The 27,857-nt window shown below is 43.1% G+C and overlaps 1 protein-coding gene across 1 annotated transcript in view; it reads right to left on the reverse strand.

Moving 5' to 3' along the window:
• SPOCK1 (SPARC (osteonectin), cwcv and kazal like domains proteoglycan 1) overlaps positions 1-27,857 on the reverse strand; it is a 529,169-nt gene that overhangs the window by 119,363 nt on the left and 381,949 nt on the right. The window contains exon 5 of the mRNA XM_054488779.2: positions 13,863-13,989. Within this exon, the coding sequence (XP_054344754.1) occupies positions 13,863-13,989 (127 nt within the window). The remainder of the gene's footprint in view (positions 1-13,862; positions 13,990-27,857) is intronic.

The raw sequence follows: 27,857 nt of genomic DNA on the forward strand, positions 1-27,857 counted from the left end.
CTGTGGACTAAAGGTCTGAGCATGGAATTGGTGGATGGAGCCTGAACACCCGCAGTCAGAAGACAAAGTGGCCCCTCCCAACCCATAACCTTCACAGGTACAACCTCCCTTGTTCCCATCACCTACATGGCTGAAAGCTTTGTCACATCAGTCTCAGAGGCCATGTCAAGAACACATTGCTCTTCCCTCACCTGCACTGACCATCAATTTTTGTCTCCCAGATACTTAGAGACTTTGCATAGTTTATTCTTGCCATACCATGAGCCTGAACTCTCCCTCCCACCAAAACAGATTTTCTCTGAAATGCCACTGGGTCCACAGGCTCCACGGGCCACCTCAGGAGACCTGCTCTGCAACCGCAGCCACCTCCTGGTTGGCTCCTCCGGCTGCTGCTCAGTCCCCCAAGACTTCTTCTCAAAGAGGTGGAAGAAGGGCAACACCAACAAATGAGAACCAGGCTTTGTTCCCAAAGGGATGTTAAAATCCAGGACATGCTTCAAGTACAGACTTTCTTCAGGAAAGGAGAGTCCAGAGTGATTGAGTGTTCGGGGTGCCCACACCTTTTTTATCTTTCAATTTTTCACTGGAAAAACATTTGAAAAGTGTCACCTCCATTTTCTGACATTCCTCAGCCTAGATGAGAGAGCAAAGCAGGATCTTTCTCAGTGAGGGAGGATACCAGCATCAAAAATGAGAAAGACAGAAACAAATGTGGGTGACTGGAAGAATGTGCTGATCTCTGGACACCCTCCACAGGTCTCATTTTTAATATACATACTTTTTAAATAGCTCTATTGAGGTATAATGGGTTGGGGCAAAAGTAATTGCAGTTTTTGCCACTACTTTTTCTGATTGGTTTATGTCTGTGTCCTATATATGTCTTTAAATATTTTGTGTAAAACCTTTACCCTGAGTGAATGCAAGTTCTCTGTTATAAAAGTTTCATCAGGGATCTTTTCTCTCTCTAACCAGAGTCCAAGCTGAAACTGGCAAGTGTTCTTTTGCCCTGTTTTACTAACAGGCAGATTTAAAAATATATATATGTGTGTGTGTATATAAAAATATATATATATACACATAAATATATATATACACACATATGTATATACATGTATATCTACGTGTGTGTGTATGTGTATGTATATGTACATGTGTGTATATATATATCTCCCACCCTTTAACTCAGGGTGAACCCACTGAAGGTCTTGGATTTATGTTTGTGGTTTCAGCTCCAACTTCTCACTATGTTAGGACTTAAGGCATTGTATCCAGTCAAGCTAATCAAGAGGTTTTGGGGCAACAGCTGCATATTGTTGCATTGGGGTATGCAGCTGTTACCTTAAAATCTCTTGAGCTTCCCTACCTCCCCACCCCCCAGAGTTATGGTCAGGATTCTGTCTGGATTTCAGTGCTCCTCTCTCCCTACAATCAGGGATTTCCCTTATATCCTGCAAGCTCAACTATTAAAATAATGTCTGCATTATAACTAGGAGTTCGGTATCAGAGAGTTTTCAGGGACTCTAGTCTATCATACGGCTGGATTTCCAAGTGTACAACAACATTTCCAATGTGATGGAATCAGTGCTCCAACAGGGGAGTTTACAGGAAAGAAATGGTCTAATTTGGCACAAAGGGCTCAGGAGGGTTCACTGAGGAGATGGTTCTTATTCTAAGCCTTACAGCTAAAATCCCAGGAAAATGGTTCCTCCTTTTTTGTAGGGCTAGATGTGGGTGAGGGATCATCATAGTGCATTAAATTGCCAAAACCAATTGATGCATTCTCTCTATTCCACCTCTCCTTGTCCCTTGTTTGGTGCCAGGGAGTTGGGTTGTGCATTGGTTTGTTATAAAGAGAAGCCAGGTGGCTGGACTAGATAGCTTCCAGCAGAAAATGGTAGAAGACAACGTGCATGATGTAGTGAATCTTGATTAGAGCCACCTTTGGGGCATCCCACCCTCACTGATACATATCATCTTTTGGTCTCTCCACTGGAGAAGAGAAAGCAAAGAAATACTCCTAATGAGCTCAATCTGACCAAACTGTTTGGGGTCACCTGTTTCCTATAGCATCCAAGTTTCTTACCTGCCTGCCATTGTACAGCCTGACTTTGGGGAGGTTTGGATTCAAAAGCTGTCCTTACTGCCTTTGGATGAGAACTTGGGAAAACTTGCTCATTTGGACACAGGGCCTTTCCTGCTACTGGAGGTTTGCTGTTCTGAGCACCTTCCTGGACAGAACCTAGCAGCTCAAGAAGGACACCCTTGTCCAGAGGAAGAAGCATTTCTGTTCTGTTCATGGTATACAAAGATTCCCAAATGTTTCATTTGTTTCCGAAAGGGGGCAAAAAAAAAAAAAAAAAAAAAGCTTGCTTTGGTAAAAATAAGAGCATCATTAAAGCCCATTTCCTTCAATACACAATTATGGCAACAACTCATGGTAAGTCCCAACCCAGTTAATATTCCTTAATTTCCTCATATAACACACAGGTCTCAGCCTAGGGCTTATAAAGTAAGATCAGCTTCACTGAGCACTACCTACATCTTGGCGCTGAAATGTTCTCTTGAAAAATGTGAAGAAGTCTGACCGTACTCATTTGAGCAGAATGTCAGCAAGGGAATATTTTGTTTGTCTCTTTTAAAGAAAAACAAAAGTGACATGATCATGAACTTAATTACAGTTGTTTGCAATGATTTAATTAGGCTTATAGCACTGTGTCTATTCATTCTGGCCAGGGACATTTCTGTCTTTTAAAGGATTGGTAGGCAGAGATATCATGTGCTGTGCAATTTTACCTAATCCTTAATTTCATCTCCTGATGAAATGAGGCCAAGCATCTTCGTGTTCAGGTAATTGCTTTATCAAATGGCTTAATTGTGCATTCAACAGAACCGACAACAAGAAGGTATTCTTCCTAATGTGTTTTTAACAAAAGCACTAACTAATTACATGGCATTCTACTCAGGGCATTTGAGAAGAAGAAATGAAAACCTATTCTTCAAATCTTGGTTAAATGCATGTTTGCATATAGAACACAGAAATAAGTGGTAAAATAATTAGTTGAATTGCTTCCTTCTGCTCTAACTTCATGACTAATCTGCATGCTTAAGTAGTCTGTGTAAATTCTGTGGATGTATTTTCACAATGGACGATGTCTGAACATCTGTGCTTTCTGAAAATGTCACAACAATCATTTTGCCTGAAAGTTTATCTTCAGGAGCCAAAAAGACTGTGTTATCTTGGCATGTTCTAAGAAGAAATAAATGCTGGGAGAACTAAGGACAGATGTGTCCCATGATCAGAAGAAAGTATTAAATCATTAGGCCAAATGGTTTAAAAACATCCTGAATTAAAATGACACTAGATCACGTTCCCGTAGATGAACTTCCTCTTCAACTAAACAACATGTCTGGGATAAAAACTTGCCTTGCATGCCCCTCTATGCCCGTCATTCCTAGAAACACAATATGCCTTAATACATTCTTACCACCTCAAACCAGGCTCATGCAGCCATAGCATTTAATGAGGCTAACATAGTTAATATTTAAAAAGGTGATTGGGTGGTACACTACTTATTAAATTTTATTCATGCAGTATAAACTCTTTTCCTCCCACTTCTTCTGCTGAAAAAAAATCTTAACTCTTATTCATAGCGAAGGTTGGGATGAAGAGGTTCATGTGACCAGAGTAGGCCAACCATAGGGCCATATCAGCCTGGATATAATATTTCATTAAGGGAAGGGCACATGATTCAAAATGAGCTAGTTGGAATCTTTTGCCAGGGTTAAAACATGAGTAAATTTCTTTGGTGTTTCTAGGCTGGGAGCAAGTGAATCTGGGGCTATTAAAATCCCTATTCTCTGCTGAGGGAAGAAGGCCTCTTTGCAGAATAAATACAAGTAGAAGCAAACAAAGATGAGCGATGGAAAGAAATGGAGTGGTGGCAACACTGAAGGTTTCCTTCTTTCTCTAAGGCCTGGCTACCTCAATATGCTTTCTAGTCTTTTATGCCAGTAACTGTCCTTTTTTGGATTGAGTCACGTTTCTGTCATTAAAATCAAAAGCATTCTGTTATTACAACTAGTATTTTACATTACTTTTCAGATGGTTTTTCATTCGTGAAAGTAAAAATTGCAGCTCTTGGGTCAGACAGACCAGGGTTCAAATATCTACTCTGCTACTTACTAGCACTATTGACCTGAAAAAAGTTGTATAGCTTCAGTTTTCTCATTTTCAGTTTAGGACTGACAATAGTACCTACCTTACAGGTTTACTGTGAGAGCAAGATGAAATAATACAGAAAATAAAATAAAGAATACTGCAGTACTTAGCACAATGTGATAGTACTTAATATGCTCAATAATTACTGTTTTTCTGTTGTTATTATTATTTAAATATCACTGTGGTAGTGATTGCTGGATAAGTCCAATATCTACTCTGTTTTGTGTGTGTGTGTGTGTGTGTGTGTGTGTTTTAAAGACAGAATCTTGTTCTGTTGCCCAGGCTAGAGTGCAATGGTGTGATCTCCACTCACTGCAACCTCTGCCTCCCAGGTTCAAGAGATTCTCCTGCCTCAGCCTCCCAAGTAGCTGAGATTACAGGTGCCCACCACCACGCCCGGCTGACTTTTGTATTTTTGGTAGAGACAGAGTTGCACCATGTTGAGCAGACTCAAATTCCTGACCTCAGGTTATCCACCCACCTTGGCCTCCCAAAGTGCTGGGATTACAAGTATAAGCCACCATGCCGGCTTTGTCCTTCTGTTAATAATGTAACTTTCCTATTTTGGCTGGATACATTGCTGCCTATAATAAAAACAACATTCCCCAGCCTCCCTTGAAGCTTGCAGTGGCCTTATGATTAAGTTCTGGCAAGCGGGATGTAAACAGAAGTAACACTAGTGGCTTCGCAATTGTGCCCCCTTTCTTTTCCTCTATCCTACTGGCTGGATGTAGCAGCCATCCTGGACCCAGAGACAGAAACTCAGCAATTCCAATCACTGAGAATGACAGCAGGCCAAAAGGATCCTGGTCATCGCCAGTCTGGAGGCTGCACATCAGCCTTGGGCTGCTTACCTTGGTAAATGTTTACAGGAGCAAGAGCTAAAATGTAATCCCGTTGTAAGCCTCTGTTTCATTTGGGTTTTTGTTATAGCAGCTACAACCTATATCCTAACTAATGCACAATTAATATTTTAAATAGTATTCTGACTTGCTCCTTCCAAAAGCCCTGAAAATCAGAAAAGAGAATAATTCTAACAAAACTAGGGCATGAACTCTATTTAAACTAATAGTTGAGGATTTTCACATAATGTAAACTAGCTCTTTTTATTAAATGATATTTGGCTAAGGAAAAAAGGTTGAAAATGAGCAAGGGCTGGGTGGAAAAGGCAAAATTGAGTCATCTGACACTGAGTGTTTGTCCCCAACCCTCAAACTGTTGAATGTATAAAGCAAAATCGTGTGGAGTTGGTTAGATGCCACTGAGTACTTCTCCAAACACATACAACTTCATTTGTTGGCTTTTTCTAAGCAGCAGTGATATGGTTTGGATCTGTGTCCCCACCCAAATCTCCTGTTGAATTGTAATCCCCAGTGTTGGAGGTGGGGCTGGTGGGAGGTAATTGGACCATAGGGGCTGATACCCACTTTGGTGCCATTTTCGTGATAAGAGTTCTCAGGAGATCTGTTTGTTCAAAAGTGTATGGCATCTTCCTCATCTCTCTCTCTTCCTCCTGCTCCTGCCATGTAAGATGGGCCTGCTTCCACTTCACTTTCCACCATGATTGTAAATTTCCTGAGGCCTCCCCAGAAGCAGAAGCCTGTACAGCCTACAGAACCATAAGTCAATTAAACCTCTTTTTTAAAAATAAATTACCCAGTCTCCGGTATTTCTTCATAGCAGTGAGATAATGGACTAATACAAACAAAATCAAAATAATAAAATCTACCACCCAAATGCCTTATCGCAGAGTCCCCATCCCCAAGGCCATGGACTGCTACTGGTCTGTGGTCTGTTAGGAACCAGCCCGCAGCAGGAAATAAGCAGTGGGCAAGCGAGCATTATTGCCTGAGCTCCGCCTCCTGTCACATCAGCAGCGGCCTTAGATTCTCATAGGAGTGTGAACCCTACTGTGAACTGCACATGCAAGGGATCTAGGTTGCATGCTCTTTATGAGAATCTAATGCCTGATGATCTGTCACTATCTCCTATCACCCCCAGATGGGACCATCTAGTTGCAGGAAAACAAGCTCGGGGCTCCTGCTGACGCTACATTATGGTGAGTTGTATCATTATTTCATCACAACAAAATAATTATACAGCATTGTGTATTATTATGTAATAATAATAGAAATAAAGTGCATAATAAATGTGATGTGTTTGAATCATCCAAAAACTATCCCCTGCCATGGCCCAGGGAAAAAATGTCTTCCACGAAACTGGTCCCTGTGCCAAAAAGGTTGGGGACCGCTGCCTTATTGGACTGTTGGTGTCCACTGTGGTCTATCTGCACAAGACTCTTTTCCCCACTACCACCCAAGAGTAGGCAGGGATGAAATTGGAATTTTAACTTCTCATCTCCCCTCAGTGCTGCACAGATGGGAACATCCAGTGACTTGCCTAATTGCTGCTGCTGCTGCTCTCATCCTTAACGCCATTGCTATTGCCATTGTGTTCCAGCCTGTGGATGCCCAACATGTGCAAGTGCAATCTTCTGCCTTCAGTTTCCAATAATTTTATTTTCTGCTTAGTCAGAAGCAAGGCCCTTACCAATAAGCCATTTGCAAGTAAAGCCAGTTTTCAACCCACAGGTCTGGTGGGAGCAGGACTATCCAAAAAATACTCCTGAAAACACCAACAGTCTCAACTCTGCTTAAAAGAAAAGTAGCCACACATAAAAACCTCCTATGCCTGACATGGTCACAAGGTCATAAAAGCCTGTGGGAGACAGAGAAGTCATGCTGAGCTTAAAGCCATCTTGAGAAGTCTTACCATCCACAACCCTGATTTGCTCCGACCCTGAGAATAGCCTGTTGTTAGGCAATGTCGTCCAATACAGACTCTACTTGCCAAGAACTTCAAACATGACCTTTACAAGGTAGCAATTGTTGGAAACTATTAAGATGCCTCTGAAAAAATAATATAATCTGCAGCGACAATATGCTGAAAGAAATGCCAACCCTATAAAGCAAGTGCTCTCTTGCCTCCCTCACACGTGCTCAGGCAGAAGGGAAGAGAAACATTTTCCTCCACAGCAGTTCTTAACTCTGCATCTCTCTTCTGTCTCGAGACATAATTGAGCCATTTGCTAATTGTTTAACAGCAATTAAGGAAGAGAATGTCAGGGGGAGGGGAGTGACAGCAGACAGGTGTTTGCCTGCTTAGTCACCGATTACCAACAGCCAAGCTGATGCCAGTGAACGGTGCTGGCTCTCAAGACTCACAGTGGTGGCGCTTGGTGGGCCCTCTCCTCAAAGACAAGGCCCAGTGCTGGGAAGTAAGCAGTCAGCCCTGACATCTGAGCTTCAGTCAGGTGGGCCCAGATGACTGAAGTCCATAAAGTCTTATCAAAGGAGGCCTGGCAATTAGACACCTCCACCCCCCACCACAACCAGGGCCAGGACCTGGAGCAGTAGCAACCTCCTCCTCTGCTCCTTTCTGAGCTCCCAGGAGCCCAGTTCCTTGCCAGATCTCCTCCCATTTTCTAAAGCAGCTCTCTCCTCCAGAGTGAGAAAGCCTGAGACTGCCCACCTGGGTGAAGCCTGGGCTGCCCAGGGTCCAGTCAGCAGTATCAGTGCTTCTCTTCTAGCAGATAGAATTAAAAGCTGGCAATCAGGCCCCCAGCAAGCTTTATTCTTTCTATGCTGATAACTGAAAAGAAAGGAAAGGATTCCAGAAGTGCTGGGCTCCCAGATGGTCCAGGACAAAACCACAAAGCTGCAGGCAGGAGGACTTGCAAGTCCCGCCAAGATGAAGATGATGAAGAAGTCCTCCTGGGCTCAGAGCTGTAATGATTCTATATCTGAAATTCAAATCATTGCTAAGACCAGCTATAGCTTCCCAAATACCTTTTTAGATGGTTTTCCATCCATCCCTGTACCCTCTCTGCAAATCCAGGCCTCCCTCACACCAGGCCTAGATGATTCCAGGAGGCTTCTCACAGTCACCCTGCCTCCAATCCTGCCCCAACCATGCCCACCCTGCAGCCAGTGTAAGCATACTCAAAAATATAAACCTTTGGTAGGTTCCGCAATACTCTTCAGGTAAAGTCCAAACCCCCTCATGTGGCCCCTGCAAAATGTGGCCCTTGGTGACTTTTCTAGCCTCATTTCTACAGCTAGTGAACCCCTTTCCCTACCTCACATGTGACCCAGCCACACTGACAGTCACCAGTTCCTTCAAGGTGCCATGCTTTCTCTCACCTCTTCGACCCCCTCCTCCCTGACTGAATGAGCTCCTGTGCCCCCAGCTCTTACTCCGGTTGACTCTTTCCAGCCTTAAGATCTCACCTGAACCATCGCTTCCCCAAAGAAGACTGCTTACACCTCCAAACTGGTTGAGGTGGCCTTGCTCTGTGTTCCTGCAGCTTCCCAAATGTCTCTTATCTAAACACTTATTCTAATGAAAGGAGACTGCTTTTCAATTTGTCTACCTTCCTTGTAAGTTCCATGAAAACTGGGGCTTTGTCTATTTTGTCTTTGGCCATATCCCTAGTATTTAACACAGTGTATGGTACAGAGGAGGAAATAACTCAATACATATTTATTGAATTTCTGAATTCAATAAATTCAGAAATTTACTTCAGTCTTCCTTGCCATAAAAATGCAGTATCAGGAGTAGTTAAGAAATTACTAGGGTGATCCTTACTGCCTGGAAGCCAAGTGAAGGGTCAGAGTCTATATCACACTCTCAAACCAGCTGCACTGTTGGCCTTCCTTTTGTCAATTCCCTGTAGTACCCTTCTGTTCCTTATCTTTTATGGATTATGCTTTATAGTGTCTGAATAAACATTTATTGCCATGTAACATCTTATATCCCTTCATCTCAAGCCTCTGTGACTTCCTGTGCACTTTATCTTTGATCCTGGGGGAGTCACACAGCTCTGAGTGGTGTCCCTGGTATCAGGGCATTAGAAGATTCCTCAATGCATCCTCCACTTCTAAGAACCTCTGACTACTGGTGGCCCAGAAGCAGAAGGAAAGCTTGCTTGATGAAACCCAAGGACAGATACCAGCATCAAGAACAGGAAGATGCTCAGGTTTCTTCTTCCAGCTGTCCCGGTGATGCTCACACAGCCATGGAACCCATCTTGAAGGAGTAAACAATTCATCCGGAGAAATGTGATTATGTACTATGGAGTGTGGGTTTCCCTGGTGATGATGGGATGGGGACAGTAATATATTTTTGCCAAAATTAATTTTTATGATTTTGACTTGATGACATTGAATCACCTCCAGCTACACATGCATCATGGTCTCATCTGTCCTTTGTTTCCTGACACTGATGATCCAAAAAAGGTTCTAACTCCATGGGATGGGAAGTCATTTGCTCCTGTACAGTTAACTAATTCACTCTTATTAATTGAGCATCTACTGGTGGTCTCCAACAGGTTTGTCTCTGAAACTAAATCATCTTTTTGAACCTCAACAAATAAGTGGCCATGTATTTAGGAGCAATGTCTAAAACACTCCAGTAGTAAATCCAACCAGACTGAAATAGCCCCCTTGGAAGGAAGTCATATAGAATGCCACAGGGGTCTAGAATTGTCCTCTGCTTCAGAAGTCTTCAGCAATCAACATACAGCTTCAGATTAAGTAATATTTGCCCCACTATGTTAAGAAAGAGAAAACACAAACTTCTAGATGTTCACATAAGACAGAAGACTAGCACACTAATGCCAAGAACTAACACCCATGCCATTTCCCACTGCAGCAGTGCCCCTCCCACCACTCTTTTCCCTTTATCTTCCAATAGAAGTGAATAGATCACAGATACCCAGGCAGGAGACCATGGGTGTAAAACTCCCACTCTCCTTGTCTTTAGGGGCTTTGGTATATCTTATATGGAATATGGGAGAAGAATATTACAACCTTTGGTAAGACGGCTTTAGACATCTTCTTCTGCCCCAGGAAAAGGGTTAAGCAGGTCTGGGAAACTGAGAACTTGGTCAGGCTGGTGCAGGAATTCAAAGACACTAAAGGAACGTCAGGATGCTGTTTGGGAAGGTCTGAGGGCCAGGCCCAGCAGTATGTATATGCCACTCCTCTTATGAAGAATCAGAAGTCATTGCAAAGTGGTCTTCCCAATCCTTCTCAAACCAGCTATTAAGTACTTGTAAGCAGGCAACCTTTCCATATCCAAAAAGTCAACTTTCCTGCCCAAACTACCAAGAGGCTTTGACCAGCAAACATTTCCAGAGCTATTCCCTGGGCAACTGACAGCATTTCAGCCATGTCTGACAGGTTACCACTGCTCTTTGCAGCTCAAGGTTCACAGGGAGCTGGCATTTTAAGCTCCTCCTGCGAATGAGAGGCAGAGGTGAGTGAGCAGGTTTTTACTGGGGTTCGATGTACAATACGCCACTTGCCCGAACAGTCCTGAGTACTCAGACATCTCATGGCTCCTCTCCAGTCTCAGGCTGAGGATCAGACAGTTTGCTCCAGGGCTGGAAGGAATAATTTGAACAGCACAAACAGGATCTTCACAAAGACAGAAACATTGCAAGGAGCTGCTAAGTCTCTGCCAGAGCCCCAGGTTGGGTGTTCAGCTAAGCAGCTTGGCCCAGGATAGGGATGGCTTGTTTTTTTCTATTGCAAAGCTCTCTCCACCCCATTGACTCAAATCCAAGTTGAGTTATGTGAACTGGAATCTCCCCATTCCTTCTCAGCTAGACTCTTTTTTGGCTCCTCTCTTGGTAATGATGTTTTCTGAGCAGCCACTATCTACTACACCCCATGCCTGAGCAGCCACTATAAACGTCTCTGCCTCTGGGATCTCACATTCTTAAGGCAATTACAATACCGAGTATTCCTCAAGCCTGGAATTGCCAGATCATCTTCTCACCTTCCAGGCTGGCTAAGTGTCCCTGCTTAGACAGTGTCGATATCCTCCCTCTCCTCCTTATCTCGTGTCTCTCCACAGGGGCATCCTCATGGTTCTTCAAACACCTCACACTGACTTACTGCACTGGCCCATGCTATTTTCTCTATCTGGAACATTCTACTCCTCCACTCTCAGTTTAAAGGACACCCCCTCAGAGACACCTTCCCGGATCACCATCCCCTATAAAACAAGTCTCTCTCCAACCCTCTCTTTCAGAACTATGCTTTGTAGCACTTACTAAAATTTGAAATTACATATTTATTTGCTTGGTTACCTATTTATTTCTGTGTCCCCTACCAGATGGTAACTTCCAAGTGAGTAGGAATGGTGCCTGTCTTATTTCCCACTGCCCTCACCCCATGTTTTGCACAGTCTGTACAACAACCTCAAGTGTTCAATAAGAGCTGCTGAACAAATGAATGAAAGATTATTTCTATGGTGAGTGACCTGGAGCAAAAGGGGGCAGGCTCTGGAGGGCCCCGTTAGTAATGATAGTGGCAAGGGAGAGCTAGCCAAGCATTTTTAGCAGAGGAGACACACAGACTTTTATTACAAAAATTCCCCGTCTTCGAATATGTGGAAATTGACTTTGGGGTAGCAGGAGGGGCAGACTGGAGGCAGGGAGACCTACTAGAAGGGTTCTATAAACACTGATATCCTTGCTACTAAAAGTGTGGTCTGTGGACCAGCAGCTTGGCCATCACCTGGGAAACTGCTAGAAGTGCAGAATGTCAGAACTGTCATCTCAGAATCTGCATTTTAACAGCATCTCCAGATGATTGTTTACATACCTAGGATCTGGGCCCTAAGTGAAAGACAATGATGGCCTGATATGCCTTTGGGAAGGGAGGATAGAAATGACTCATCAGTGTCCCCTTTAAATCCACCATTCCAGACATGGCTAGGGTATCAAAAGCAAGTCCTGTTACTACAAACTATCAAAAATGTTGAATCTATTAGGGGCTAAAAAGAGTAAGGGGATGGGGAAGTATGGGTTTAGTTGAGCTGAGATGGGCTATGGCTATTGAGAAAGGCTATAATCTTGGATAAAGAATTTCTAACTCACAGAACAGGTCTGGAGTTAGAGAGTTAAGGATTCCTGAGTCTGGCCATGAAGAAGAGCCAACTCTTTTATTCCCACTATATTATAAATTTCCCCAGCACCTGGCACAGTGCCTGGCACTAGAAATGGATCAGATGACGCCTGTTGAATGAACCAAGGAACCAATCAAGCAATGATATGCTATTGAATCCTAAAGCAGATCCCATGGGTCTGAGTACAAGCCAGACATATGTACCTTTCCACTTTCCTGTTTGTGAGAAACACATTTTTCTTCTCCTTTGTTAGAAAAATGTGAACATCTGGGAGGATAAAACTCAACTATTAGTGGACAAAATCATAAGGATATATGACCCGTGAATCACAAAATCGGTAGGGAAAAGTGGTCACAGCCTCTAAATAACCCTGATAAGTCTCTGAGGACAGCAAGCAGTGAGGATCATCGTGAGCCTGTGACACCTCCTTGGTGTGAGGGTCACAGAGAACAGAAGTTGCCAATTGTCTGTGCGGTGGTAGCACGACAAGGAGGAGGTCCCAACAGAAAGGCCCAAGAACCACGCAGCAGTGTGGCCAGGAGTCACCATGATGTCCCCTACAGCAACTCTTTAGTCACGGGCTCCACTCTGCAAGTTAAACCTTACACAGAAAAACAGGAAGACAGATGAAAATGGTGTAGCTCTGGCTGGAGGAGACGGGGAGGGCAAGAGCTCTACTCCCACCCACCATGTCTTACAGAAAACCCTGACACACGCACCCATACGCTGGCTCCTTTGTGTCTAGCAGTGTTAGACCCTCAGGGGATGGTTGTCAGATATGAAAATGAAGAAGCAAACTCCTATCAATTCTACGGTTTCCCTTTAGTTCATTATCCTGGTGAAACGTACCCATTCTCAATCACAAATGGCCATACTTCACCCAAGGAGAGTTCCAAGAACAGATTATCACCTCCTTTCTCTACTTCCATAACCCCTGCCTCCCTGCCTGTAAATCCTATTATTAGAGCTTAGGTGAAATGCCCCTCTAGAAGAGGCTTTTCCTCATCCTTCCAAAGAAACAAAGCCTTTCCTCATCCCTCCAATAAATATAAATAGACATATTTTATCCCAGCCCCTTTTTCTGTGAAACTATTTTCTTTTTGTTGGTTTGAGTTAAAATGACCTGTCACTCACTTGTCCCTACCCCCATTCATCTGGGAATCCCTGAGGCACCCCCCAGAAAAGAACAGTGCCTTATTTGGGGCCTGTGCAGGGCCAGATGCATTCTAGATGTGCAGTAAGTGTGGATTAGGTGTGCACTGACATCACACCCCTTCCTTCCACTGCACTGGCACAAGGCAGCATCCCGAGCCCCCCTTACTGGTTTGCTCCCTATCATTTGAGCTATATGACTTGCCTCTTTTGAACAGCTGGCTATCCCACCTTCTCCAGGAAGCTTGTCTAGATTAACTTCAGGATCACACACCACTCTCAGAACCACCCCTTCTTCTTACCCTCCAACCAGCCCAGTTACACGGGATAGAATATTTTTATTTTGCTTGTCTCCATGGCCAAAGAACATCTCTGAGTCTGCTAATGTAGCAGCTTCTCAAGGGCAAAGTCTGGAGCCCACCACACTTCCCAAGCTCCAGTTTTGGCATAGAGACGTGTTAGAACAAGCCGACATGAAGTATTTTTGATAACATAAAAAGACAAGAAAACCAACCTTGGATGTGTAGGAGTGACCATCTGAGCCGCAGACCATGGCTGACTGTGCCACGGGACAGGGCTTGCACTTGACCAAATTCGAAGGTCCAACCCAGTGTTTGTGGGCCACGTTCCCCTTCTTTTGCCTAAAGATGAGAAAAAAGGGGATAAATTAGTTGAAGCTCCAGACCCTATGAGTCTTTCCTCTAAGTTCCCAGAATAAAAAGCCAGATAAATAAAGGACTATCCAACCAGGCCAAGGGATCCTGAGGGCCTTAGCCAGCATTTCCATTTGCTACAACTCATTGATAGGAAGCAGAGGATTTTGTCCCAGAAGCATAGATTCAACAAACCAAATGGACTGAGGAAAACAATGTAGCCATTGAAAACATGACTACTGACATGGGAAGATGTTTACAACACACAGAAAGAAAAAAAAAAAAAACAGTGAGGGAATATGGCTTAATCAGCCCCAATACCATATATGGCATATCACACATGCCCAGAGAACAGCACTCCAAAGTCTGAGACTCTCCTGGGGCTCACAGGCAGCCTTTTGTGTGGAGGACGCACGGGCAACTCAATGAGTGCTTTAGACAAAAGCATACCTCTGAACACAACTGAAAGACTTTATCACAGCTGTAGAAAACTATCTCTGGATATATTTTAAAGTAATTTCAGTCCAGCTTCCAATCCGCCATTTGATAGAGGCTCTGAGGTGATGGCACTTTCAACTGTTAAAATAATCAGAATTCTACTCTTTCATTCCAGCTCAAGTTTTCCCCCATTCTAACCTTTGTCATAATGATAAATGGTGCTATTAGGATGGCTTATGTCCACGGAAGGAACCCCATCACTATACCATAAACCACTGAAATAAAGGCCTGCAGTTACTGCCACCCTTCCTCTCTTAGCCGAAGCTGTTCTCCAAGCAAACCACTTGGAGCAACTCCCAGGGCCCTGGGGCTGAGTTCTGGTTGAAGGCTACCCGTCTCTGGATAGCCCATCAATCAGGCAATTACTGTGCCTTTGAAATGTTTGGCACTGGCCTTCCTGCATGATGATTAGTGCTTGGGCTCTGGAGTCAGAAAGTACAAGTTCAAATCTCAGCTCTGTCATTCACTCACAGTGCGACCTTGGCAAGGTATTTAATGGTACAAATCTGTTTCTTCATTAGTAAAATGGAAGAAAATAGAATTGACTTCAAGTGGATATTATGAAGATTAAATGAGCTGATGTATCTGAAGTACTCAGCAGAGTGCCTGCAAAATAGGAAGCAGTAAAAATGGTAGCCATTATTACAATTATTACTTGCCCCCACAGGTGGGGGTATTGAGGATGAAATTACCAATATCCATAGAAATGTGATTAATCCTCAGTCCTCAGGCTTGGAACGGCATTTAATTTTCAAAATAATTCATGGAAGCAGAAGAAGGAAATATTTTCTACCAGGTGTGGAATGAATCTCCAGTCCTCAGGAATTCAGGTTTGGTATCTAGGGTAACCTACCCTCTTCCAAATGAAGGAAAGTGAGCAAGAAAGAAAGATGCATAAAGCCAAGAGCACTGTTAATTTGGTTCTTATTCTACCTCAAACCTACTCTAGCAATTTGGGGGAGGCGGTAGGAGGAAAAAGGTCTGTTTGGGAAACAACCTTTGAGGGTGACATCAGAGAGGATCAACAGGTACCCACAGCACAGCACATGGGGCCCTCAGAGATCCTAGGCTGGGCAGGCCACAGGGCTGAGCCTGTCTAACCACAGAACCAGAGAAGAAAGTCTTATGAGTGTCCCTTGAAATCACCTTGCTTGTTCAACTTGCTTGTCTTACTAGCGGGGAAAACTGAAACTCAGTGAGAGCCAGAGTCTTGCCTAAAGTCGTAGAGCTGATCAGTAGCTAGATTTCGGATGGCATGCACGCAGCTGTAGAGAGTGTCCAGGGATGTGTCTCTCTTCTTTAGCCCATCTCAGCCCAACCTAGATTACCAGCTTGAAAATTCTTTGAGGGCACCCATATGTGTGTCATTTGGGGTCTTCTCTCCAACACTTCACTGCTTTCACAGCTGCTGCTCACCTTGGCTTTGCCCTCTGGATTTTTTAAAGTCTATTATTTGCATTTATAAATTACATGGGCATGAGGCCTCCTATTATCCTTCATCAAACATACGGTACTCTTTCAGGATTTGTTCTAGGATACTGATAAAGGGATGGTGGGTGGGACTCCTTGTGGTCAAAGAGCGGGCTGTCAGCATGGGGTTAATCGTAGGGTACGTGATTCCTTCAGCAGAACACTAGACATTTATCATCATTCACACAGCAGATTGTCTGACACTGATAATGAATCAGCAAATGCAGGAAGTAGTTCTGGCATCTAGCAGCCCTGCTCCTGGGTCAGTCCCCAGTGTGCATGTCTACAGCTGAAGCAATTCTTGTTATGAGTTCCCAGAAAGGGGCTATAAAGTCCAAAGAGTGGGCAGCTTTGCTGGAGCAGACATAACCATGTACAATGATGCCCTAGAGGAAAAAAGCCTGAGGGAGCTTAGCCAAAGTCAGGGGAGAGAGACGTAGACACTGAACCAATGGCTTTGAAGAAAAGATGGAATCAGCTATCAATCACCAGTTAATGACAAATCATCTCTATCACTGGACCTGAACTTCACCATTAAAGTAAGTTCATTAAAGGGAAGCAACGAGGTGAAGCTGACTGGTGCCTATCAGAGGGCCCGGTTGACTGGTGCCTATCAGAGGGCCCAGTGCATCCTGGACGCTAAAGGTATCCCTGTAGGGTGGCGAGATTGGGGGCGGGGGTCCCTATGTGCTGACCACTGCAGTGGTATCTCAGCAGTTAATCACAAAATCACAGAATGTCAGAAGAAGAAAACACCTTAAAACTACTCTACTTCAACAACTTTATTTTCTAGGTGAGAAACCAGAGACACAGAGAGGAAGTGACTTTCCTGGTGTCACCGAGAAATACGGCGAAGTTACATCATCTAAATTTGTTGAATGGAAGTTGTTCAGGAAACGAGCATCAATCTGGGACTATTTTCATCCCCTGTTTTGGCATCTGTACTTTCATTACCAACCTTCAGTTTTATAAATAATAGTCCTTTGAAACATTGTTCCTGGCTCTATACCTGCAGAGCAGCAAGCTGGACATACTTGATATCAGGTGGTTATGAATTATGCCCAGATAAAACCACCTTTGACTTCTCCAAGGACACCTTGGGGGCTCTGGGCACAAAGGCCCAGCCATTCCGAATGCTCTCAATTCTAATGAAACAAGAATACCTGTTAGATGGGGGCAAACTCAGCTGTCGTTTACCTCCACAAGGTAGGACTCTAGTGGAGATGGCACATGATTCTGAAGTCTCTTTCCAGAGGCCAAGTATGTAAAGTTATGTACAAGTATATGTGAGCCCAAGGAAGCATAACTTCCCTAGCTATTGTATATTTTAATCCCTACAATTCAGGGCAAATCATAAAAAATAACTAACCCACTTAAGGCAAGGGACTAAGATTTTTAACTCGAGATATTTCCATTCTTGAGTCAATGAAGAGTGAAATCCAATGAAGGTATCTTGATGGCATTGTTATGCCCAATGTCACAGATATTTGTCAACTGGGGTGACACAACAATTTAGTCTGAGAGCAGGTTCTGTCAGCCTTCTCTCATTGGCCAGTGAGCCCTAAATCCACCCCAGCCCAGCTGGTGCTAAGGGGCAGCCCCATCTCCTGCAGGCTGATGGCACCACACACAAAATCCCAACCCTCAAGCCCGCCATGATGTCAAGAAGATAGATAATCAACAGATCACTGACATTTCTTATTCCTTTTTGTTCAACTGTATATTCTCCATCTTTTTCAAAAAGTATACTCAAATTCCCAGCATTATGTTTGTGAAGCAGAGGAATGATTTTTAGGTGCAAATCTGATCATGTGATTCTCCTGCTTAAAACCTCTATCTTCAGCTGGGCGTGGTGGCTCACACCTAAAATCCCAGCACTTTGGGAGGCTGAGGCGGGTGGATCACCTGAGGTCAGGAGTTCGAGACCAGCCTGGCCAACATAGTGAAACCCCATCTCTACTAAAAATACAAAAAATTAGCTGGGTGTGGTGGCGGGCACATGTAATCCCAGCTACTTGGGAGGCTGAGGCAGGAGAATCACTTGAACCCGGCAGGTGGAGGTTGCAGTGAGCCGAGAAAAAAAAAAAAAAACTTCTATCTTCTCCCTACCTCCTAGGGCATAGTCTACACTCCAAGCTTGAGAATTAAACTGTCCCAGCCTACCTTCACAGGCTCCCTGTCTACCTGCTCCCCTCCCCAACACACACATGCACACTGACCACGACCAACACCAATTTTTGCTCCAGCCACTCTCAGCCATTTCCCAGAGTCAGCTCTTTCCCATGTGCCATCATGTGGGTTTTCCTTGACCCACATTTCTCCCCTCCATCCACCTTTCTCTGCAGCCTAGCTAAAATATCAGTTCCCCAGGAAGCCTCCTAGGCCCCTCCAAAGGCAGTCAGGCTGCACTCCCACTCCACCATAGCCTAGTGACCGCTTCTGGTTGGGTTCTCTGACTAATTTCCAAGCAAGCACCTTGATTTAACTCGACAAAAGGTTAAGAGGTTATTATTATTCCAACAGGACATGGGGCACACCCAGGCTAAAAGCCTGGGAAGCCCATGCTGGACACCTCCCTCTTCCTGCTCACACCAGTTTTCCCTACCAGGCAGTCCTAATAAGTTCTATCTCCAGCCAGCCACATCTACCACTTAAGTGTCTCTTCCACATGTCAGGCAAATTCAAGTCTATAGGACTGGACAATTATTTTCCATCTGCATAACAATGTCTATTCCTTGTTCAAGCTTCAAATCCATTGCTTTCTGTGAAGTCTTGCTGACCCTGTAAACTTCATCCCAAGTAGTTAACCATGACATTGTTTATTCCAACATTATAACCTGTTCAGTCCCAACTGTGGCATTCAATACAATGTGAAAGTTCTTTTTGTGTCTATCTTCCTCAATATACTATGTACTCCTTAAGGGAGGTGACTGGGCTTTAATCATGTTTGTGCTTCAGGTACTTAGAAATAGGGGAACACTTCGCACATGATCCTACTCAGTCTATAAGTGAACATATTAATCTGGACCTTTAGAACTTTCTCCTTTTATTTCTGGAAAATGTTAGCACTATGGCGAAGACAAAAATGGTGTGTTGTTTTAAGCAACAAGAATTCAACAGGCTCTTGTTTCCAGAAATCCTAATTCAGACTATGAAAAAAAAACCATTTAGCAAAAAACCCCACAAAACTCTAGAAACAACTGAGAAGTGGGTGGAGGGAGCTCCCCTGTGCATCAGCGGGCTAAGGATTCCCACACTCTAGAAGTCAGACAGTTTCCAAAGCTGCATGAGGGCCTCTGATGATGTGGTTCCAAACTGTTGGCAGATATTAATCTTCAGGATTCAGGAATGATAAATCAGAATGCTGAAATAATGTTTTTCTATATTTCTCACAATATTTTGTGTTTTTTTAAATAAGCAAGAAATATTAAGTTTAGTAGTATTTATAAAGACATGCAGCCTAGAGCAAAAATTCAAAAACTGTGAACTGTCATCCAACATTATTGGGTAGTACTCAATTAACATAACATTTGGATCTTCTAACAAGTTAACAGTACTGCCCAGAATCACATGTTGATATTATCAAATTGAAGACTTACTTTGTTATAAAACAATTCTTTGGAACTCCACTCAGAGGATATTTATAAAATATACTATTGAAACAAATCTATTCACATTCATCTTATTTACAAGAACAACTCTCCATGAGTGGCTGACAGGACTATAAGCACAATCTTTTAAGATGGCAACAGCTACAAGCAAGATGGACTGCCCAGGTCATAACCCCTCTCTTCAACATGCTCCTGTCCTGGTTCCCGGGAATGTCAACCTTAACCTTCAACTCCACACATCAGTGTTTCCCACTCTTGCTTTAGACAGGACCCCACTAAGATATCCCCACCCTCACCCACCCATGCCCTGTTACCTCCCCCACAGATGACACCAAGGGATTCCTTGATGACATCAATGTGACCCAGCATTTCACTTGACCATGGCATAATGGGGCCACAGCCAGGGCCCACAGCAAGCAGGTGGCAAGACAGAGTAATTTTTTTTTAGCAATAAATACATGTACAGGTGTAAATTTCCTGGCATAACCCTGCTGAATGAAATTCAAAAATCTGTGTCAAAAATATTTTAATAACGGGGAAAGTAGCTGCTAAAAACATGTAGAATTGCTGGCTTTTTCTTTCAGTCACTGAAGGAGGGCCATTCATTTTACTCAGTACACTCTGCCATCTACCATGTTTGTATAACTTTAGATAAAACTGTTTTTGCTCTGCATATGAACAGCTGCTGAAGGAGTAAAGCAATTCCAGATAATGAACACCAGCAGCAGCACTCAACTTGTTTCATGTGGCTACTACATGCCAGTCTAATTGCCCTGAACGCATCTCCCTGATTCCTCGCACATAGCAACTACTCTGAGGGTAAATGCTATTAATAACCCCATTTCACAGATGGAAAAAATGAGGCATACATAACCAGTCCTAGTAACTGGACCTTCTTTTCTGTCCTGTCTTTGTTCTCTTATCACATCTCTAAGACAGAGACCTGTCAGCTCAAAGGGATGAAGAACCCACCAGAGAATGATCCCTCTCCAATAATAAGAGTGTTTGTTTCCTGGCACAGAAGGATTACATGCATTTTACTTTCATGTTACTATCAAATTGCCTATTCAAAAATAATATTGAATTTGCTTGCCAAATCAAAACTAATTGCTTCTAAAGCAGATAGTTAACATAGTGGCTATTTTGAACCAGAGACAAAATAATGAATGTTAATTGAAATGAAAAACATGTTAACCATTGAAATAATCTGTCATGTAAAATGATGCTATAATTCCTCTGTTGTTAGGGTTATTTGAGTCATTATACTAAGTCATAAAATTACACAGGAAGAGCATAATGGCCTGTGTCATTTACAAAAGCAGCTCTGATGAAAGAGACTCCCACGAGAGAGATTTTCCATCATGGGCTATGTGGGCTCACATGTCTCCCTCCTGTTCCAAATGAAGAAGATCCCAGACGCGAGATCATGTCCAAAGAATCCAGTTTTCCTAACAAGGCAAAGAGAACTGAAGAGAGTGATTCCTATGTGCCTGAGGGTGTCCCAAGCGCTACTGGGCACACAATGGTGCAAAAGACTTGCTGTTTACAGAAGCTGAAATTTAAAAGGACAAATATGTAATAATAACAATAACGCAGCTAAACATTTACTGAGGCCTTATTATGCCACTGCTGCTACTACTGCTGTTACTACTACCCATAATAGCTCACATAACATGTGTCCAGTTCCTATAACGTACCAGGCATTGTTTCAAGCCCTTTATTTGATCTGTCCATCTCCTCCTCTCAACATTCCCAAGAGGGAGAAAAGTCAAGGAAGAGCAAGAGAATCTGTTAGGGAGGGGGTGATTTGGGGAGATTTCATGGGAAAGCAGACCTGGGGCAATGGGAAGGACCCATACCCACAAGATGAGCCCTCAGCATCAGGGTGGAGGGCATCCATTGATTCAAGCTGGGAGGTCAACCACAGGAATACCAGCACCTTTATGTGCTTCACCCCGTCTTGCTTGGCCCAGATAATGAGACCAGGGTCACCACACATCCAGGTCAAGACTTGCTCATATCAGGAGAGACAAGCAGGCCCCAGAAGAAGTAGAGAGCCATCATCCCAGGGCATGCTTTCCAAACCAGCCCCAAGCCAGGTTTCTCAAGCACCTTCAAAACTCCTAGGAAAAGTGCACATTTAAAAAGTCTTAGAGCAGAATCAGGCCCACCAGAAGGATACGTGTCTGGTATGCATGCAATTCCAAAAGCATGAACATCTCTCTGGTGTACCTGAATGTCGAACTCTAGACTGTGGTTCATTTCAACTTGGGACTCCATGATGTACCTCTCACCTGGACTGCATAGTGGCCAAGGCAGCTGAGGAGAATCTGTTCTTCATAGATGAGAGGATTGAACAGCCTCAAATGAGAATTTCCAAAAACACTTTATGTGTAGGTGCAAATAAATTGAAAATGAGTAAAGAGGCACACACCAAATGTGTAACACACCCTCAAGAAAAGTAGGATTGAGGACATGAAACAGAACTACTGCTTTGTTACTCTATATGCCTTTCTATTGCTCAATTCTCTTACAACCACGTATCGCTGATCTAAATTGTTCAAAATCTAAAAAAGAAATGCATTTTCAAAATTTCTAAAGAAATACATGCTGCTGGACTGACACCTGCCCACCAGTCTCGCATTTCTATAGCAATGCTTAAAGAAACCAAAGTTGTCACAATCAGAGAAAGATCTCCCAAGTGCAGGAAGGAGGCTGAAGAAAGAAGTTCACCTAGACAAAATCTTCCTGACGAGTCCTCAAAAGTTCAGTGGAGATGAAGAGGTGAGATCAATCCTATCTGAATTAAATTTCCACCTTAATATTTTCAGGGCCTGTTTAAGCTAAGCTATCAAAGCTGAAGGTATAAACATTCCAAATGTGTTAGGATTCTACAGGGTCTTTACTTTTTTAACAAACACTTATTAATTACCTAGAATGTGCCAGAAATTGAGCAACAAATTCGAAGATACTGCTAGCACTGCATTAAATGTACGTCCCATAACATACATTAAATGGGATGATTATTAAACATAATGATCATATTTAATTTCTCTGAACAGCTAAATTTATTCAGTAAAGGTATTACCTTAACTATTTTTGCTCTTATTCTTATTTTGAGACATTAAAGATCCACAGACTGCTAACTTTTCCAACAAAATATTTATGTGGCAAGACATTTGCTATTAATTTCAGGAATCCCACGAGCCAGGCTATATTTAAATATGCCAGGAGCAAATTATGTGGCCAATGGGAAAACAGTAAGAAGAAAATGAACTTGCCAGATCACAATCCATATCTCTGGTGGTTCACACATTTTGGAACATTACTTGAATCAACATTTCCTTATAAGTGAAACCAAATTTATATATAATATATTTAAATATATAATATTTATTATCATATATTATATATATTTTACATTACATAGAACATTATTCTATATTACATATAGCGACATTAATTATATATAATATATATAATTATATATTATATATTTGGTTTCATATATATATTTATAAAACAGGGATACCAGTATTACTGGACATCATATAAGTGTGTGTGTATTTTATATACATATATAAAATAGGGATACTAATATCCTTATTATCCTTATTAATAGTATCCTATTATCCCTATTATTATATTTTATATTTGGTTTCAAATATATAATATATAATTATATATAATTATTAGTATATGTTATTATATGTCATATATAATACTATGTTATTATATAATGTATTATATATATGATTTTATATATATATATATATATATATGATGTCCAAGGATACTAGTCAAACCTACTTCCAGCATTAAACTCACAATATCCTCCGTGTTTCCTGACCAGATCATGAAGACTAACAGGATAGTGTGACCATGTAAAGTCTACTAACTGCTATGAGACTGCAGTCTCCACTTACCATTAAGAGAGTGACAGAGCACAGCCAGTAACACTAAGGGTATCTGTAAGGCAGACACCAGTGGGGTTTTACCTCAAAGTTCAGTTGTTGAACAAGCAAGGCCCCTGGGGCCTGCATGCAAAAGCAGTTTACACACACACACACACACACACACACACAGAGGCACTCTCAGGCTCTAACTAAAATTCTGCTTTGCTAAGGAAAAGTGCCAAGCAGCAGTGTAATTGCAAGCTATTAGGGAAATGTAAACGAACAGTTGAGCTTTTTTTATTCCCTTAGGATAATAGTTAGTGATGTACTCCATTTTAAAAATCCATTTCTTACTAACAAGGGTCAGAAAAGAAATTGTTCCTTTTGTCCACTGACCTTTGGCATTTTGGTTTGATTTATTGTTTTGCTACTTTACTTTTTTCATTGGCCCAGTAAAGAGAGGTCCATCTCTATCCCTGAGACCTTAGAGGAAATCTTTAGCAATGGACACACTAATTGGAAAAAAGCAAATACTCATCAAGCAAACCCAGGACTGAGAACTTCATTTGGTACCTCCTTCCTGAGCATTCATAATGCTGCTTCTTCACAGGAGGAGCCAGAGCAGCTGGGAAAGCACAGATTCCAGCTAATTGTAGGCTCAGGTGTGCATACAAAGGCTGGCACAAGCACATGTAATTCCACCATCAGCTTCACTGTTCTAATCTTGGAAAACACTTGCTTACATTCCTTGAGGGCAATTAATTATCATGGGATGTGCCCATGGGATAGAAAACACTTGTAATTGTTTTCTGGTCACCAGCAGCAAAGCCCGTTATTCTGGGAGGGCTGGGTATGATCTCTGTTAAGAAGGAGCAAGTCAGTAAAATGAAGCAGAAGTGGCTTCGGGGACATAATGCCAGGACAGACACAGAGACAGGCTAAATCCTGATTGAGACATGGCATTTGAGGAGCTTAGGCTGAACACCACTCCCCATAAGACATTAATGGTGAGTCATTCACAAAAGTGCTACAGGAGGCTGGTACAGCCAGATCCGCATCATTACTTATCTCATGCTCCAGAAGTTTCTTCACAGTCAGTGTTGGAGGAGAGAAGATGGAGCCCCAGGAAAGCTCCTTCTCTCCTGTGTGGCCCTGACTGGTAGGACATTTTCTGGATTGGTAGTCAAGAACTCTGGCTAGCTCCCCAGGCCTTGTGTTTTCTCCAGCACTTGTCTTCTGCCGGTATGCCCCATCCCTTCCCAAAGGTGAGCTCAAGTAGCAACCCTCTCTGAGAAGGTCTCAGATAGCCTCCACCTCCACACACATTTGCCCTGTGTTCCCAGCCACTCATACATAGCTGTTTATCAGTGGCCACTTTGGGCGATACAGTTGATACTCAACTGCCCCTCTTGTAGAGACAAAATGCTCAAAATTGTGTCAGCACAGGGAGTAGTAAGCCAATGTATCCCGATGCTATTCCACAGCAGAACCAAATAGAACCTATTCTACCTAGACCATGTTGAAGTTATCAAGAAAAAGCCTTTTGACTCAACCTAAGGAAGATAACTCAAACATCACATAAGAGCTGTCCACACAGGAAAGCTACTTCAGAAAGTTGGTAGGGAGGTTCGTAATACTGCAAGAATTCAAGCAGAAATCACCTAGAGGAAGGGGATCTTTCCATTTATTTAATCTTGTCATCACTGAACATCCTGAATCATATTGAACATCCCTGTATATAAACCTGTATGTGAATGTCTATTTACTTCCATGAGATAGATCCACCAAAATGGAATCAAAGAATCAAGGGGGTCAAAATACCCACCAGAAATGTTGCACCAATTTGTACCCCCAAAGCCAGCACCCTGAAGGAGCACGACTTCATGACCCCAAGCCTCTGCTCTGCCTATTTCTACTAGGTATTGCTCTGAGAACCGCTCTGATGCAAAGGATTTGGAACACCACCAAAGAACTGTAGGTAATCACAGAGCCATAAAGAGCAACAAGCCAATTTTCCCGCGTACCACAAGACGAAGAAAACGGTGCAAGGAGAAACTGCTCAAGTTGGAGACCAGGTAGACTGGCAGGAAATCACATATTTCAATTAGTTTGCAGGTGTATCCTGGGCTCCCACATGGCAGAGAGCAGCAGCTGCAGGCCTGAGCGCCTCTCAGGGTTGAGCAGCTCACCACCCAGCCCCTCTTCTCTGTTCTTCTCCCCGGGACATAAAGTGAACCCATGAGGATGCTGCCTGCTGCCTCCCCAGGCTTATTTCTGGCTGAGTGGGCAACACAGGCCTCAGGCAGCCCTGTTGCCTCCTATTCTAAAGGGCAACATGGGTGAATCCTGTGGACCAAGGGGAGAGGAATCAGACCTTAGAGAGAAGAGATTCTGGAGCCTACAAGCCTCATGGCTGAGGCAGTCCTTAAGGATAAACCTAGGCCAGGCATGGAATAGCCTCGGGGCTCAGGAGCAGTGAAGAGCCATGCAGGCCCTCATCGAGACAGTCAGCAGTGTGCACACTCAATACCTCTCTCTCTCCTTTTTTACTTCCTTAAGGCAGATCCAAGGCCATTCTACAACACTCTGAAGAACAGAGAACTGCAGGTCTAAGAGACTCCTGGGGCCACTGGGATGGATGACATCCTCTCACCACCAGCTGCAGAAGAGAGCTGACTTTAGATGTGTGTAGTCACTTAGCCCTGAGAGAGGAAGGCAAAGAGACAAGGCCCTAAATAAGAGGCTACCAGGTCAGGCAGGGTGCAAAGTCTAGTTATGCTGCTCTTTCTCAAGAACAGGGCCACTTTCACAGCAGACTGACACATTACCTCCAGTTTCCCTGGGGAGTTTCATAGACACATTCTGAGTATTTTCTGTGTATCCAGGAATGCAGTAGGTTCTATGCAGCAAACAAAAGGAAATGGGATATACTCACTTCCCTCATGGTATTAACAGCCCTAACTCTTACTGTAAGCATCACTTTGCAACTCAGCTGACCTAACACAGCTTCCATTAAGTGCACCAGCTTGGCCCTGTACCCCAGCTCCTTTCTTGATTTAACTGATTCATTCATCCATTAAACATGCCATGAATACCTGCAGTGTGCCAAGGCCTGAGCTAGGCCCAAGGGATACAAGAGTGAACTAGTCATGCCCGCCTATGGCTGACACTCCAGAGGGAATCTGGGCATTGCGAGTGATAAGAACAAAACAAGCAGTGGAGTGTTCATTCAGCCAGTAGAGAAAGCAACAACTGCTGTAGATCAAATGTTTGTGTTGCCCCAAAAATCCATATATCAAAATCCTAACCCCTAAGGTGATGGTATTAGGAAGTGGGGCCTTTGGCGGGGGTAATTATGTCATTAACTCACCTCTCAAAAGGGATTAGTGCCCTTATAAAAGAGACCACAGAGAGCTGGCTAGCTGTTCCCACAATGTGAGGACACAGCGAAAAAATGTCCTAGTGAAAAGGGACTCTCACTAGACACAGAGTCTGCCAGTGCCTTGACCTGGAACTTCCTAGCCTTCAGAACTATGAGAACTACATTTCTGTTATTTATCAGCCAGTCTATGGTATTTTTGCATAGCAGCCCCAAACATGATAAGATGGAAAATTGGTACTGAGAAGTGGGGTGCTGCAGCGACAAGTACCTAAAAATGTAAAAGCAGCTTTGAAACAGGGCAATGGACAGAGGCTGGAAGAGTCTGAATGTGCATGCTGGAAAGAGCCTAGATTGTCATGAAAGGATCTTTATGGCTATTCTGGTGAGTGCCCAGAAAGAAAAGGAGAGAGCTGTAGAGAAAGCTTTGATCACCTTAGAGAATACCTAAGTAATCCTGAACAGAATATTGGTAGAAATTGGATAGTAATATAGTTGGAATATCTGTCCCCTCCAAATCTCAAGTTTGATCCCCAGTGTTGCAGGTGCAGCCTAATGTAAGGTGTTTGGGTCATGGAGCAAATCCCTCATGAATGGCTGGCTGGGTGCCGTTCTCACTGTAATGATTGAGTGTTCAGTTCTTGCTCTTTTCGTGTCCATGAGAAATAATTGTTAAAAAGAGCCTGGGACCTCCCTCCTCTTTCCCTCTTGCTTTCACTCTTGCCATGTGATGCTGCTCTCCTTTGCCTTCCACCATGAGTGGATACTTCCTGAAGTCCTCATCAGAAGCAGATGCTGCACCACGCTTCTTGTACAGCCTGCAGAACCATGAGCCAAATATATATCTTTTCTTTATAAATTACCGAGCCTCAGGTGTTCCTTTATAGCAACACAAACATATTCAGATAGCAAAGGCTATTCTGACGAGGACTCAGACATAAATGAGGAATATATTATTAGAAACTACAGGAGATCAGGCACAGTGGCTCACACCTATAATCC

The sequence above is a fragment of the Pongo pygmaeus genome, chromosome 4 (genome assembly GCF_028885625.2).
Source record: "Pongo pygmaeus isolate AG05252 chromosome 4, NHGRI_mPonPyg2-v2.0_pri, whole genome shotgun sequence".
Classification (NCBI taxonomy): Eukaryota; Metazoa; Chordata; class Mammalia; order Primates; family Hominidae; genus Pongo; species Pongo pygmaeus.